Raw genomic sequence first — 15,020 nt, 5'->3', positions numbered from 1 at the left:
TTTAACATCTTACTATTGATTCTAAAAATCATTATTTTGTAGGATGTATCATGTAATTGTGTTGCAATGTTGATATTTAATTACTTTGAAGACATAAGTGACTACATGTCTCATTATAACTGGTAACTAGTAACATAATTTGCTACATGCCTTATTCTTACTATTACTATTTGGTTGAGTAATACACTAATGCTTGCTTAAGTACATTTGGCTTTTATGAGAACACGACTATCATCCTGCGGTTACGACCAAGAACCGATCGTTAAAGGCTTAACCTTAACGAGCTAAAGCTAAGAAACGAGATAGAAAAGCTTAAAGGCTGAAACTTAACAAGCTAAACATCAGTATGTCCAAGCTCATAAGCATGCACTAGATATGCATAATGATATTGATACTTGTACTTAAGTACATGTTCTTACACTAGATACGCATATTGATCATAGATGCGTCCTTGATCCCTTCTAACGAATTCTTTATACGTTAGAACTCGGATCTAAACTTAAAAATGGCTCAAGAACACTAGGTACAAGTGTGGCTATCACTATAATTTATTAGCTAATCAAAATATATGATTGGATCCTAACAAATATAATATAGTCCTTTTTATGTTTTAACTTTTAACTTATATAACTATCAAATGGCTCTCAGAATAATTTAATAAATCATCAAAATCACTGATTCAAATAAATACTATATATATAGTCCTTTTAAGTTTCAATTTAACTATCAAATATCACCATCAATAAACAAACTTACACATATGCACCACCAATCAATTCACTAAGAAATTGGTATATTTGAATATCTCATATGACTTCTTATTTGAACAAATGGAACATGACAAAAGCTTGACCTTGAACATGAATAATTAAAGGGTGTTTTCAATCAATGAGTGTGACAATGGATGGACCACACAACTTATAGAATGCTTCCAAACTATGATCGTACATGTTTTATTAATACTATGCAATCATAATAATAGTTTATTTGGGTGGTTCCAAGCTATGAGTGCGACTATGGATGCCTGATAACATGCAGTTGGTCATCGGTCTAATATTATATTTATTGGTTTTGGTCTCGGTCTAGAACCAGATGCCATCTTCAGTCTTAGTTTGGTCTGATATCAGTGTGGTACGGGTCGCAGGCCATGATCACCCCTAAGATCATATGTCCAAAGCTAATAAAGAGGGATGCCTCCAAATTATGATTATTCAAAGTCTACTAAAAGTAAACGTTACGTATTTGTAAACAAGCTGAGCTGTTTGTGAGCTACTTGAGATCGACTCGCCAAACCAAGACTTAAATTGAATTGAGCTTAAACAAGCTCAGCTCAAGCTCATACTGAAGCACATTTAGTCAGCGTGTTAGTGCCGCGTGTTAGTGCCTGAGCTAGACGTGCACAAAAAAACCGGTTCCGGAACCGAACCGGTGGAACCGACCAGGAACCGGTTCCAGTTCCTACCTGATGCACCTCATACCCGGTTTGGGTATTTTTGTACCCGATATTCCTACCCGGTTCCACTAGTTGTATATGTTAATCGGTTCCTACTCGGTTCCAAATTGTACCCGGACCGGGTCCTACCCGAAAAAACCGGTTCCGGCGGGTTTTTTATGAAATGGTCAACTGGTGGTCAAAGTAGCCGTTGGAACCGGTTCCAACGGTAATATAGCCGTTGGAACCGGTTTTTGAGAGATATATAGCCGTTGTAACCGGTTCCTATGGCTATATTACCGTTAGAACCGGTTTTTGAGGAAAATATTACCGTTGTAACCGGTTTCAACGGTAATATAGCCGTTGGAACCGGTTCTTGATGCCCAAAACCTATATATAAGTTGTTTTCCATTGCTTGTTTCACCACCAAACTCAAAAACAAACTAAAATACTTCTCCTTTAGCAAACCCGACCATCCAACTAAATATTACTATGGCACCCATAAAAAAAAACTAACAAGAAGGCTAAGAAGAGTGTTTTTATTGAACCCGTTCCTCCTATGGAGGACCCAAATGTTCTTGCGGTCGTCACCCATAACCACAACCAAGACATATGGAAGAATTGGGATTTGGTTGTGAATGCCGAAGGTTATCAAAAGGCTCATTGCTATTTATAGTATGTTTTCAAGCTTGATATAGTAAAAAAAAACCGGTTCCAACGGTCAAAAACGGCTATATAGCCGTTGGAACCGGTTTGTAACGGCTAGTTTATTTGAATTTCAAAAAAAACCGGCGGAACCGGTTTTTACGTAATAACCGGCCCGGTTCCTACCCTACCCGGTTCCTAATAGTTGGCATTTCGAAGCATCGGTTCGGGTCGGGAACCGAACCGGTTCCTGACTGGAACCGGTGCCATTCTCTACCCGGTGAGAAAAAACCCGGTTCCGAACCGGTTCGGGTTTTCTAACACTACCCGATATGTGCACGTCTAGCCTGAGCTTCACATATCAAGCTTGACTAGGTTTGCAAGCCTAAACAGGCATTTTATCTATATAAATGTTTTAAAATATACTTATGTATTTACATAGTAACAACTATTATATATAAATTATGATAAAAATAAAATATATTACATTATAAATAAAAATTACAATTATAAATATAAATATACATAAAAATAAGGATATAAAAACAATAATTAAATAAATAATAAATGAGCCAAGCTAGAGCCTGAAAAAACCACTCACGAGCTGAGCTCGAGCTTGAGAAGCCACTAATGAGTAGTCGAGCTTGGCTCGTTGCACCCTTAAATTTAGAACATATGATCACCGTTACCACTTCAAACATTCAAAAACACTCTTCTTTTACACAATTTGTTTTCTTACAGCTGATAATCAGATTCTAGTTATTCCATATCACATAACAATATTAAAACGAAACGTCAAACAAGCCGTTACATATTAAAATAACACAAAAGAAACTTTTTACAGAACTTTTATTTTTATCACTTAACAACATCGAAAACAAGATTATACGTATCTGAATCCGCAGCCTATTAACCTCCACAGCAGGATCCGCATGCAGGTAGTGAGTCTGCACAAAGACAAAACACGAGTCTCGTCAACATAACTATATATTATAACTTATATACTAATCAAATTGGATATAAAAATAAAAAAATGAATAACATACTGTGGTCTATGCCTCTAACATTGTCTAATCCACGTGGTGGCCCACGAGGACCGCCACCATAAGGACCGCCAGGGCCACCACCACCACCCCAGTTCGTGCTGGAACCAGATGACTTCTTGTAGCCATTAGATTTCTCCATCTGCAAGTACAAATGCAGTGCATACATAACATAATGTTTAATAATGGGCATTATTGCATATATTGAGATGGATTTTGGAAATTAATATTACCGAAAACATAGTGGCGAAGAACACGGAAATGAAATTAATGATTGCCCAAAAGAAATCAATGATTGTTCTGAGACGCCATATGGTTCGATTGGATTTCACAACACCTACGAATCAACACAAAGTGAAAAAGTTTTAAAAAATGTCACACTGCAAATTACTTAATTTGCACCAATGACCTTCTAGTGCAGATAACGAACCGAAACATTTACCAGTGACTTATATATTTTCTCTACAATATCATTGCAGCCCTACTAACATCTCTATTGTACTAAGTAAAGGTAGCATAATGGGCAAGTATGCATCAGGGTTTGTTCATCTCAAATCCAGTAAAAATAAACATGACAAATGACCGGCATTCGCTTAACTTCTTATTTTCTTTAAAAAAAAAAGCACCTTTATATTAATATTTTAAAAAACCAATGTTTCGAAAAAGAAACTTAATGAGCTTTTGCCATTTTATCATATTCCGGTATGTTTTTGGCTAGATCGGGTACAAACTATACCGGATGCATATTATGGTAGCTTATAAATTAGCATAAATATGCAGGTGACCTTAACGAAAATAATTTTAATACTTGAGTAGCTCCGCATACATCATCCCATATAAAACATAATTCAGATCAACCCGTTATCAACATGCATAAACACCTAATTACAGTTTTTAGTACTTTAGAAATTAGATAACATACAATATTCTCATTTCTAGCAGAGACATATGGTTGTAAAATACCGTCTAGGCGCCAATTAATCACTCGTCGATACACTACCGACCAGTGTTGTAAAAATCGGGACTAGTCGACGATTAATCACTAATCGGCCGGTGGCTGAATACTTTTTTTAGTAGTCGGCCAGAAAATCGGTAGGTGGACCTAGTTAGTCCTAGGGCTGTTCACGAGTCGAGCAAGGGTGGTTTCGAGCTCGAAAGTAGACAAGGCAGCTCAATTAGACTTGAGCTCGATTTTGAAGTTAAACGAGCCTAAGATCGAGCCGACGAGCCTAGCCAGTCCTGAGCCGAGCCATGGTCGATTTTGGCTCGGTTACATAAATGAGCCAAGTCATCTCAGGTTATTTCAAATCAAGTTTTTTAACCTAGTAATATTCGAGCTTTTATCGAGCGAGCCACGGGCCCGAGCTTCGAGCCGCGAGCTTTTTGAACAGCCTTTGGTCCTAATCGGACCTTAAATCCAATTGATTTCCAGCAATTTGCGACAGTTTCCGGCGACACTAGCAGTTTCTGGTCAATTTCCAGCTATTCCATATACATATACATAAAAATGTGTGTGTGTATATATATAAATATAACTACTTATAAAAATGTGTGTGTATGATATATATATATATATATATATAATTGAAAATTATATAAAAAAAATCCAACCGATTAATCCTGACTAATCCTGATTAATCGCTAGTCCCCACTCAACCACCCGATTAGCAATTTCTACAACACTGCCACCGACCAATCGCCGATTAATCGATATTTGGTCAAAATTGAACCTTTTATATATATATATGTGTACATTTAAAAAAACTACATATAAATTCCAATCCGACTAATCCCAATTAATCGTTAGCCCCAACCCCACCGCCCGACTACACAATTGGGTAGAATTAAATCTATATATCAATTAACAAACAATAAACAATATATTATTCTAGAACGGATCTAATTACAATTTACCATCAATTTGTAATTTAACAATATGCTCGATATTATAAAGCCTTTAATTGTTTAATTCAATCATAACCCAGAAGTTTTAATCTTATTATTTACGATCTCAGATTCAACCGAGAAAAAGAAAAACAAGAAAATTGTGTATAATAATAATGATTTGTGGGTATTGAACGAACCTCTTTCGACATACGCCATTAAGATTTTGATGGCTTCTTCTTGTTCTTCGTGGGTCGTGTTCTCACGCACAAATGGGTTGTGAATTTGGGGGAAATAAGGTTTCGGAAATGTTGAGAAAGTTTGATCTTACGTGGCAAGTTTTGATTCGTCCGATCATGTCAACCTTTTTCTTTGGTCATTTAGTTAATTATGAGTTCGGTTCGGTTCGGTTCGGTTCGGTTCGGTTATTAGTCTAAACTCGAGCTGAAATGAAAGTCGTCGATTGATTCATTTTTTTTTAAAATAAACTAATTTTTGTTGAATGGTTCGGTTTATTCGATTAGTTTGTTGGTTTTCGGTTACTAACCGAAACCAAACATGAGTTAAAAAAATGAATGAACTGGATGTATGATTACATAAAATAGAGGTATGAAGTGGAGATAAAAATAAAAGACTAAAGCTATAAATATCTGAAATAGAGATATAAAAACACGAAATACATGTAAAGAACCTAGAAATATATGAGAATATGAATGGTTTAGTTCGATTCAGTTAAAATGTGGTACCAAAAAAAGCGATAACCGATTTTCGATTAACTCTTTTTTCATGTAATTGATGATTTTCGGTTAATTATGGTTCGGGTTTAGTCAGTTTTTGGTTCGGTTTTTAATCCTTGTCATATGTGTGATTTGAATCCAACCCCCATTTCCTCCGAAACTCAGGTGTTTAAATGTTGTGTCTTTGCCAATGGACCACCAACCCTATTAGGTAAATGGTTTGGTTATTGCTCATCAAAAAAATTGAGGTTACAAAACACTACTATAGATGAACAATTTATAAACATTGAATTCAACCATAAAACAAGCAACAATAAATATCAACATAAAATTATTCGTTCAAAACAGGTTTATGCTATTGATCATGTTTGATGATCCAACTATTCTCTTTAGAGAGCTTCAAGAATGATTTGAACTCCATGTTGGGGTCTAACCATGAACACTTGAACCGGAGAGTGAACATAATTTGTTGAGAGTTTAAACCTAAATCTTTGTAGAATCATGGCAAGTGCAATCTTAGCTTCCACGAGTGCGAAATTTAAACCGACACAAATCCGTGGACCGAATCCAAATGGCAAAAATGCTGCTGGTGTGTTGTTTGTGGCTTTTGTAATGCCCCCTTCAAATCTCTCTGGCTTGAAGAGATGCACATCTACTCCCCATATTTTAGGGTCATGGTGAACCGCTAAGAGGCATATGTATAACTCCGTGTTAGGTGGAAGGGTCATATCTCCTAGCCGAATTTCTGTCTCGACTTTCCTTTTTAGTGCAGGAACAGGCGGGTATAATCTTAAAGATTCGTGAATGATCATGTGTATCTAAAAGAACATCAAAAGCAAAGAAGACATGTTTGTAATTAGTGTTGGTGTACTAATTCCAAATCAATATATATGAAAACCGTATAAACATGTGTAAGTATTGTTTTCTAGATATATAAATGAGATTCAAAGTGGGATGTGACTTATGTAGTTATATAAGGATTATTTTTTTTATGAGCGGGTATCTACTCAATGTACAAGAAAAGGAATTTTCTTGTAATTGTTTTGTACCACATGCTACGGTAGACAGGAACTCGGTCAGTTCTTGTCTACCGTAGAGTGTGGTACAAAATGATACAGCTAGTTGACTTGACACCCTCCGAGAGGCTGTCCTTGGCAAGGGCAATTTCTCATTTTCTTGATTTGATTATGTCGAGTGGCTGTCGTGGTCAATACAATTTTTTCATGTCTTTATTTGACTGACTACAACGAGAGGTCACTCATGGTAGGGCCATTTATCCTCAACATGGCCGATGTCGACCATGTTAAGGAAATGTTATGGGTCACCTTGTACCTTTAATCTTAGTTAGCTAGTGCATGTGTTTTAAGACCAATAAGCTACCTTTGTTAGGGACGACAACCCCCCTTATGAAACAATTGCAAGAAAATACCTTGTTGTGATGTATGTTTTAGGTGGATGTCCACTTAAAAAAATCCATTATATAACCGTCTTATATATCATGGTTGAAACAATATGTATAAGTGTTTACGGGGTTAATAACAATTTATTGTTAATTGTTATTACCGTATTGAATCTTGTGACTGAATCTTGATTAGGGTTTGTATAATTTCCCAAAAGCTCCAACACTTCTTTTCTAGCTTTTTCTTGCCATTCTTGGTGAGTTGCTAGAAGATAAACAGTCCATCCAAGTAAAGATGCAGTAGTTTCATGTCCAGCAAAATAAAACGTTTTGCACTCATCAACCATATCATCTATAGAGATTCTTTTCAAGTAATCTTCATCACGAGACGCGACCAACAATTCTCCAAGGTAATCGTTTATGCTCGTGTCAACACGTGGTTCAGCTTCGTCTCTTTTCCTTATGATCTCAAGAATGCAATCTTTGATTCCTTGTTCGAGTTTCTCCGACTCTATGTCATCATCACTCTTAAATAAATCACTGCATGCTCTAGCAAATATATTAGCATAATTGAATAATGATCAGATTTATTAGATTAAAGAGACTTTATTAAAAGAGGGGTATAGCACCTGATGACTGGAAGCCGAATCTTATGTGAGTTTCTTGAAACGTTAAGCGTTAGCTTCATCAACATATCGAAAATTTTCTTTCCTTCCAAGTAACTGCTCCCAAAGGCGGTTTTGGAAATGACATCCGACGTTAAAAGTCTGAATTCTTGAAATACTTCGAGTTCTTTCCCGTCAAATTGTTTCCATCTTTTTAGCATCATTTCAGTGCTAGTAATCATCGTCGATGTCATGCCCTTGATATGCAAAACTTGTCTCAAAATCTTATTGTTAAAGGAATAAAATCTACTCATGAACACTTACTTTTAAGCTTTCGCCATGGAAGACGCCATTAGCGAGCTTTCGAAGCTTTGTCCACTTATCACCTTTAGTCGACGAAAGCCCATCTCCTAACAGCTTCTTTGCATGGCCTTCAAGTTCGATCTTCGGATAAACACCATCTTTATTGTTCATTATTTCCTTAATCAACTCAGCTTCTGTAACCACCAATTGAGCTTGAGAACCATACCAATTCAAGTAATTCCTTCCTGAAATCCACAAATACAATTAATATTATTCTCATTATAAAGATGATCATACATTCGAATATTCGATAAAGATGAATGATGAATGGACATTGACTTGTTACCAAATAAGTTCACCCATGAATGAACATCAGGCATAATTCTCGGGAAGATTTCATGCGAAAAACGATCCATGGGTCGACCCATGGATTGTTTCCGCATGTTGGAAATCTCTATAGTGTTTCCATGGAAGAATTTATAAGAAGGTCCTTTGATTCCTTGAGATCTCATGGCATGTTGTGTGACGATTGGCATCCAACACACTTTGTACATAAATTTAAGGAACATCAGTATAAGATACAGAAACAGAAAAGTAACTAGGCATGCTAGATACTTGTTCACAAAATCCATTTTTTGTCCTAGTGAATCGATTTGAGCGAGTGTTTTTATATTGGTTTGAAGTTCGCTTCTACACGGTTTTTGTAAGTTTTCTAGTAACAGGTCTTCAGGATTATAATATAATATCAAATAATGAGATCATCAAAACTTATAAGTTAGTTAATATTTGTGTACATCTTCTTGGCAGGAATCAAATTCTCCTTTTTATTGGTTTTTTGGCGAGTGGATCTTCAATTTTTATAAGAATTAATGAATATGAAATGGTTATTATTGTACTCTTCTTGACAAGGGACATCATTCTTGTCAAGTTGTGAGATTTTTAAATTAATTGTTGTCATAATCTGGATAAGTTATTGAAAGAAAATGATATAGTAACACATCGATTTTTAATATATATGATTTTCTGGTTCTGGGTGATGGCTAAGGCTTGGGAGCTTAAGGTCTTAGATTCGAAACCTGACTCAATAAGATTTTCCCGTAGTGCTTGGGTTCCTCCTTGATGAGTATGGACTTTTGACATCCTGAAAGGCTCGCTCGGATATTGCGGGAGTTCAAAACGTTTTTGAAAAAGAAAAAAAAATGTATAATATCAACTACTACTTATTAGAGAAAATGTACACAATACAAATAGCATACTTTTATACTTAAATAGTTAAATGGGCAACATAAACATACTTTATCCCCTAATCAAGGTCAGAGTTTAATAAATAACCTGATAATTAACTAAATCAAATTAACATGACATGGTTTGGAAATTATAAAGGACCATTTATGTAGGCCCATAAAATAAAGAAGTTTTTTTAGATGAATAAGCCTACTGAACTTTGTAATGGCCCATTCTTGTAGACATGAAAAAAAAAGTAAACTGGGCTTCATATTTTGTTCAAAAACGACCCAAAAATGAATTGACAAACATGTCATGCTTCTCATCAGGGCCGGCTCTGAGTAGAGGCTGTTAGCCATAATTTGGTTTGGTCCGGTCCATCGAGCCTATGGTGGATCGGTATCTTGGAGATCAAGTCGAGCACATTACTTGGGCTACACATTATTTAGTTAATTGTTTAAATATGAAAACCTAATTAGACTAGAATACAAACTCATTATCATACTCAAATACTAATTAGTAAAAACATAATTAAACAATTAACTAAATAACGTGTAGCCCAAGTAATGTGCTCGACTTGGTCTTCAAGATACCGATCCACCATAGGCTCGATGAACCGGACCAAACCAAATTATGGCTAACAATCACCCCTCTAAATTCGGTTTGGCCTTCAAGAGATCATCCACTCCAAGTAGCTTTTGCATCTCCGCAAACTTTATACGAGCTAGAGCCTTTGTCAACGTGTCAGCTCATTGTTCACTTCCGGGAATGTGTTCCACTCTAACATCCCCGTTCTTGATACAATCTCGTATGAAGTGATACTTTGTTTTTATATGTTTACTTCGACCATGCCACACCGGGTTCTTCATAAGTGCAATGGAAGATGTATTATCAACATATAATACTACGGTTTCCATCGGCCATCCCGTTACTTCACTAAGTAATTCTTGGAGCCAAACGGCTTGACCCGCAGCCGCGGTTGCTGCCATAAACTCCGTCTCGCACGAAGATAAAGCTACCGTTGGCTGTTTTTTAGTACACCAAGTAACCGGGGCATCATTAAAGTAAAAAACATACTCGGTAGTACTTTTGCCATCATCGTCATCAACTCCATGGCTACTATCGGAATACCCGTAAAGGTGACGACTTCCACCCCTCGAATATTTTAAACCATAAGACACGGTTCTTTTAACATACCGAAGAATATGCTTAATCGCATCCATGTGAGATTCCTTTGGCTCTTGCATATACCGACTCGCTATTCCAAAAATAAAACTCAAATCCGGTCTCGTATGTAACAAATACCTCAAACACCCGATTATTCTTCGGTAGACGGTAGCATCAACGGGTTTCCCCTTCTCGTCTTTTGAAAGCTTTGTGCTCAGTTCAAGTGGACACTTGGTAGGATTACAAATCTCCCTATTTGTTTCTTTCAAGATCTTCTTGGCATAGGCTTCTTGCTTGATCTCGATCCCAGTTTCGGATTGTGAGACTTCTATTCCGAGATAGAATGAAAATAAACCCAAACTGCTCATCCGAACTGTTCCTCCATTTGTTTCTTGAACTTTTGAATTTCATCCTTACTTGAACATGTGACAAGTAAATCGTCAACATACACACATATTATTAATATGTCATTCTCTATATATTTTTGATACACCACCGTTTCTCGTTGACATTAGTAAAAACCAAGCGATTGCAACACTTTGTCGAGTTTCACATTCCAAGCTCGCGGTGCTTACTTTAACCCGTAAAGGGCCTTCTTTAATAAATAAACTCTATTTTCACTTCCTTTCTTCTCGAAACCTTCCGGTTGACTAACATACACGGTCTCGTCAAGCTCACCATGTAAGAACGCCGACTTCACATCCAAGTGATGTACTTCCCACCCCTCTCGGGCGGCTAAGGCGAGTAATAATCTAACCGTTTCAATTCGAGCAACAGGAGCGAAAACTTCATTGAAATCCACACCGAATTTCTGAACATAACCCTTCGCCACAAGCCGTGCTTTGTATACTATTCTACCCATAGCATCCTTTTTAATTTTATAAACCCACTTCTACCCGATCGCTTTAAACCCGTTTGGCTTGTCAACAAGTACCCACGTCTTGTTTCGTTCAATAGATGCAATCTCCTCGTTCATTGCATTATCCCATTTTTTTACTCCGGATGCCTTGACATAACTCGTCGGTTCACCATCTTGAGTCGAAATAATTCTTCATTTTCAAACCCTTCATCCCTTTCTTCCCCGTATGGAAACTCAACATTTAACACATAATCATTGAACTTTTTAGGTAATTTGAGGTTCGGTTCGACCGTCTTGGGGTAGATGGACCTGGGTCAACATGTAAATTAGTCGAAACGGAATGCAGATGCGTGCAGTTTGCTGAAACGGGCTGCTGGTTTGCTGAACCGGTGCTGATTGGGCTGTTTTGGTTGCTGTTTAGGCTGTTTGGGTTGAATTCAGTGCTGTTCGGGCTGTTTTGGCTGTTTTGGGTGCTGTTTGAGCTGAAATTAGTGCTGTTCGGGTTGTTTAGGCTACTGTTTGGGCTGTTTTGGCTGCTGTTTGGGCTGTTTTGGCTGATTTCGTTAGGGGTATTTTTGTCAAACAAGTTTATAACGCTACCAACTTGTTCCATATTAACTACCAAATTTTCAGCCGAGTTTTCACCACTTTTAGACCAATTCCAACCTTGTTTCTCATTAAAAATAACATCTCGAAAAACATGAATTTGATGTCTAACCGGATCGTACATTTGGTATGCCTTTGTCCCGGGTTCAGTACCGAGATAAACCATAGGGGTACTTCGGTCGTCAAGCTTTTTAACCGAAGTAGTTGGAGGTGTTTTCACATAACCAACACACCTGAAAACACGTAAATGATCAAGATTGGGTTTTACACCTTTATAGGATTCATAGGGAGTCTTCTCCGGTAGTGATTTCGTCGGTACTAGGTTTAGGATATAAACAGCATGTCTAGCCGCTTCTCCCCAAAACCGTTTTGAAACTTTTGTGACATGGAGCATGCTTCTAATTGTGTGAATCACGGTTCGATTTCTCCGCTCCACCACACCATTTTTTTGGGGTGTGTATGAGGCGGAATAATGTCGTGTGATTCCTTCACTTGTGCAAAATTTTGAGAACTCACAAGACGTAAATTCTCCTCCGTTTTTGGTTCAAAAAATTCCAATTTTGTACCCACTTTCACCTTCAACCAAACTTTTATATTATTTGAAATAATCAAAAGCTTTGTCTTTTGATTTTAACAAAAATCCCCACATGAACCTCGTATGATCATCAACAATAAGAAAAATCAATTTCTTATTCGACGGTGTACTCGGTGAAATTGGACCACATAAATCGCCATGAATCAAATCAAGTGGTTTCTTGGCTCGAAAGCGTGTTTGATCGGGAAACGGTTTCCGGGTTTGCTTACTTACTAAACAACTATCACACGGATTAGTATAAGCAATAAACGAAGGAACACCACGTACCACATCCTTGGTTGTTAGAAGTTTCATTGACTCGAAATTTAAATGGCCTAAACGCGCGTGCCATAACTAACCCGGATCTTCAATGTTTGATAATAAACATACCGGTGTTCCAACCCGAAGCCGCACCTTATACAACCGATTCCTTGATCTAACCGACTTCATTATTACCTTTCTCGATTTATCAAGCACTAAAAGTTGGTCATCTTCCATAAACACCTTGCACCCATTTTCGGTTGCTTGTCACAAGCTTAAAATATTGCTCGTTAAACTTGGGATAAAATAAACGTTAGTGATCACCCTCTCAACACCATCATCATAAATAGTAGTTATCGAGCCTTTTCCCTTTATGTCCACACACGAACTATCACCCAAACGAACCTGTCCAGCAACCGTGTCATCTAAATCAGAAAAGTAAGATTTCGTACCCGTCATATGATTGCTCGCCCCATTATCGAGGTACCAAACGCCATCCTCCTTCGGTTCCGACTCGTACCGCTTCGGATGCACGCTTTCTTCATTCAAGAAAACTTCTTTATTAATACTTATCTTCATCAAAACTTCCTTAGTTGCTTGTCCATTTGCTTCGGTTAGGTTTAATTCGGGTCGTTTTGCTCCGACTCGTTTTCCTCTTCGTTCCGGGCATGCTGAAGCGAAGTGACCCATCTCGTCACACCGAAAACACTGAACGCCCGAATAATCCCTTTATATACCCGAATCACCTTCTTTGTTCCGGTTGTATTTGCCTTTCGATTTGTCTCGGGATTGCTCTTGATGTCGTTTTCCTTTCCCTTTTTTCCCACCCTTGGAGTTGCTCGGAGAGGAAGATTTATTAAACAAGAGCTTACCATGATTATCATCCATATCATCGACACTTTTCACACGGTCCTAGTAGGCTTTTAATCTACCTACCGCTTCTTCATACTTTATGGTTTTCAAGTCAATAACTTGTTCTAATGAGGCAACAACGCTTATAAAACGCTTAGGCATGCTTGTAAAAAACTTTCTTACTAATCGTTGTTCATCGAGTGCAAAACCGAGTGAGGCGAACTTTGAGGCTATACCGGATAGTCTCCCAGAAAAGTCATCAATAGTATCGATGTCCTTCATCCTCATGGCTTCAAATTCAGTAATCAATGTATGTAGGCGAGCCTCCTTAACCCTCTCTTTACCAACATAACGGGTCTTGATCGCATTCCAAATTTCCCAAGCGAATTCGTATTGGCCAACTTGTTGGATTTGTTCTTCCGGAATGGATTGAAACAAATATGCAATCGCAGCACTGTTCTTCTTTTCATCTACTGCAGCTCCTGAACAACATCCCACAAATCATGGCTTCGAAACACAGCTTTTATTCGAAGCGCCCACGTGGTGTAGTTGTTCTTCGTGAGCATCGGACGGAGTAAAGGAATCGAAGAACCTCCCGTGCGGTTTGAAGTATCACCCATAGCTCCTCTTCTTCGTCGATTTTAGGTTGCAAAATCGTTGGGTCTTCAACAAAAAAACAATTCCTTTAATAAATAAAGTAGTTATCCAGAATACTAAATTATTATTTTTGACTTTTTGTTAAATTCAACCACCGCCACTAAATTGTTGCTGTCAGGTCTCCAACAACAAAAGAATATTTGTTGTTTTAGTAAAAGGAGTCTTCAACCAGCAAAATTAAAGAAACGAACTCCTCCGATGGTCTTGAGATAATTAAAGAACTCGTGTTTAAATCGAGCTCTGATACCAATTGAAGTTTGGTAACCAGAATCGAAAACACAAAGACGAATTTAGATCATAAGCTCGATCCTTGTAACTTTCATTTGCTCGAAAAATTACAATACATTTGATATAACCCATAAGCTCGGGTATATATACTTGTTTTTCATATTTAAACTAGTATATATACCCGAGCTTATGGGTTATATCAAATGTATTGTAATTTTTCGAGCTAATGAACGTTACAAGGGTCGAGCTTATGATCTAAATTCGTCTTTGTGTTTTCGATTCTGGTTACCAAACTTCAGAGGCGGGAAGGGCGACGGTTCCTGGCCTGATCACCACCATGATTTAGAAAAGAAAAATTATTGAGTATAAATCTGCTAGCTCTTAAGAGTTTGGGACTAGTCGATCTGCGTATAAATTCGCTAGCCCTTGAAGTCTCGCAGTTCCTGACTTCCCGTCGATTTTTGCTTTTGGATAACAAGAAGGCGGGACAAGCTCCGTATCAAAAAGCAAACAATGTTCAAGCTTCTAATGCATCCATGTTAAT

General features: G+C 37.5%; 3 protein-coding genes across 3 annotated transcripts; all 3 read right to left on the bottom strand.

Moving 5' to 3' along the window:
- Positions 1–2,762: 2,762 nt before the first annotated feature.
- Positions 2,763–5,296, bottom strand: LOC143591703 (uncharacterized). The gene is made up of 4 exons (XM_077071835.1): positions 5,205–5,296; positions 3,354–3,457; positions 3,124–3,262; positions 2,763–3,024 (listed from the first exon to the last, which is right to left on the bottom strand). The coding sequence occupies exons 1-4, from the start codon at positions 5,221–5,223 to the stop codon at positions 2,987–2,989; spliced, it is 300 nt and encodes a 99-aa protein (XP_076927950.1). The 5' UTR covers positions 5,224–5,296; the 3' UTR covers positions 2,763–2,986.
- Positions 5,297–6,098: 802 nt separating this feature from the next.
- Positions 6,099–8,708, bottom strand: LOC143591702 (cytochrome P450 CYP749A22-like). The gene is made up of 5 exons (XM_077071833.1): positions 8,395–8,708; positions 8,070–8,293; positions 7,770–8,002; positions 7,305–7,680; positions 6,099–6,559 (listed from the first exon to the last, which is right to left on the bottom strand). Exons 1-5 carry the CDS (start codon positions 8,678–8,680, stop codon positions 6,131–6,133), a joined length of 1,548 nt encoding a protein of 515 aa, XP_076927948.1. The 5' UTR covers positions 8,681–8,708; the 3' UTR covers positions 6,099–6,130.
- Positions 8,709–13,651: 4,943 nt separating this feature from the next.
- LOC143591706 (uncharacterized) lies at positions 13,652–14,211 on the bottom strand. The gene is made up of 2 exons (XM_077071836.1): positions 14,184–14,211; positions 13,652–14,073 (listed from the first exon to the last, which is right to left on the bottom strand). The coding sequence occupies exons 1-2, from the start codon at positions 14,209–14,211 to the stop codon at positions 13,652–13,654; spliced, it is 450 nt and encodes a 149-aa protein (XP_076927951.1).
- Between the last annotated feature and the right edge of the window lie 809 nt (positions 14,212–15,020).

Source organism: Bidens hawaiensis, unplaced genomic scaffold, assembly GCF_021521415.1.
Source record: "Bidens hawaiensis isolate Kalapana, Puna unplaced genomic scaffold, B.hawaiensis_p1.1 tig00039985_1, whole genome shotgun sequence".
NCBI classification, from domain to species: Eukaryota; Viridiplantae; Streptophyta; class Magnoliopsida; order Asterales; family Asteraceae; genus Bidens; species Bidens hawaiensis.
The sequence above is the reverse complement of the archived record's forward strand: the minus strand, read 5'-3'. Positions and strand labels throughout refer to the sequence as shown.

Bases quoted from the DNA above. Each gene is read 5' to 3' on its own strand.
- LOC143591702 (XM_077071833.1), bottom strand. From the start codon at position 8,680: ATGGATTTTGTGAACAAGTATCTAGCATGCCTAGTTACTTTTCTGTTT. The intron at 8,294-8,394 runs GTAACAAGTCAA...TGTGGATTTCAG, and splicing joins TTCATGGGTGAACTTATTTG to GAAGGAATTACTTGAATTGG. The intron at 7,681-7,769 runs GTGCTATACCCC...TAGAGCATGCAG, and splicing joins ATTCGGCTTCCAGTCATCAG to TGATTTATTTAAGAGTGATG.
- LOC143591706 (XM_077071836.1), bottom strand. From the start codon at position 14,211: ATGGGTGATACTTCAAACCGCACGGGAG. The intron at 14,074-14,183 runs GTTCTTCGATTC...GATGTTGTTCAG, and splicing joins TACTTCAAACCGCACGGGAG to GAGCTGCAGTAGATGAAAAG.
- LOC143591703 (XM_077071835.1), bottom strand. The intron at 3,263-3,353 runs GTAATATTAATT...TTGTACTTGCAG, and splicing joins TCTTCGCCACTATGTTTTCG to ATGGAGAAATCTAATGGCTA. The intron at 3,025-3,123 runs GTATGTTATTCA...GTCTTTGTGCAG, and splicing joins TGTTAGAGGCATAGACCACA to ACTCACTACCTGCATGCGGA.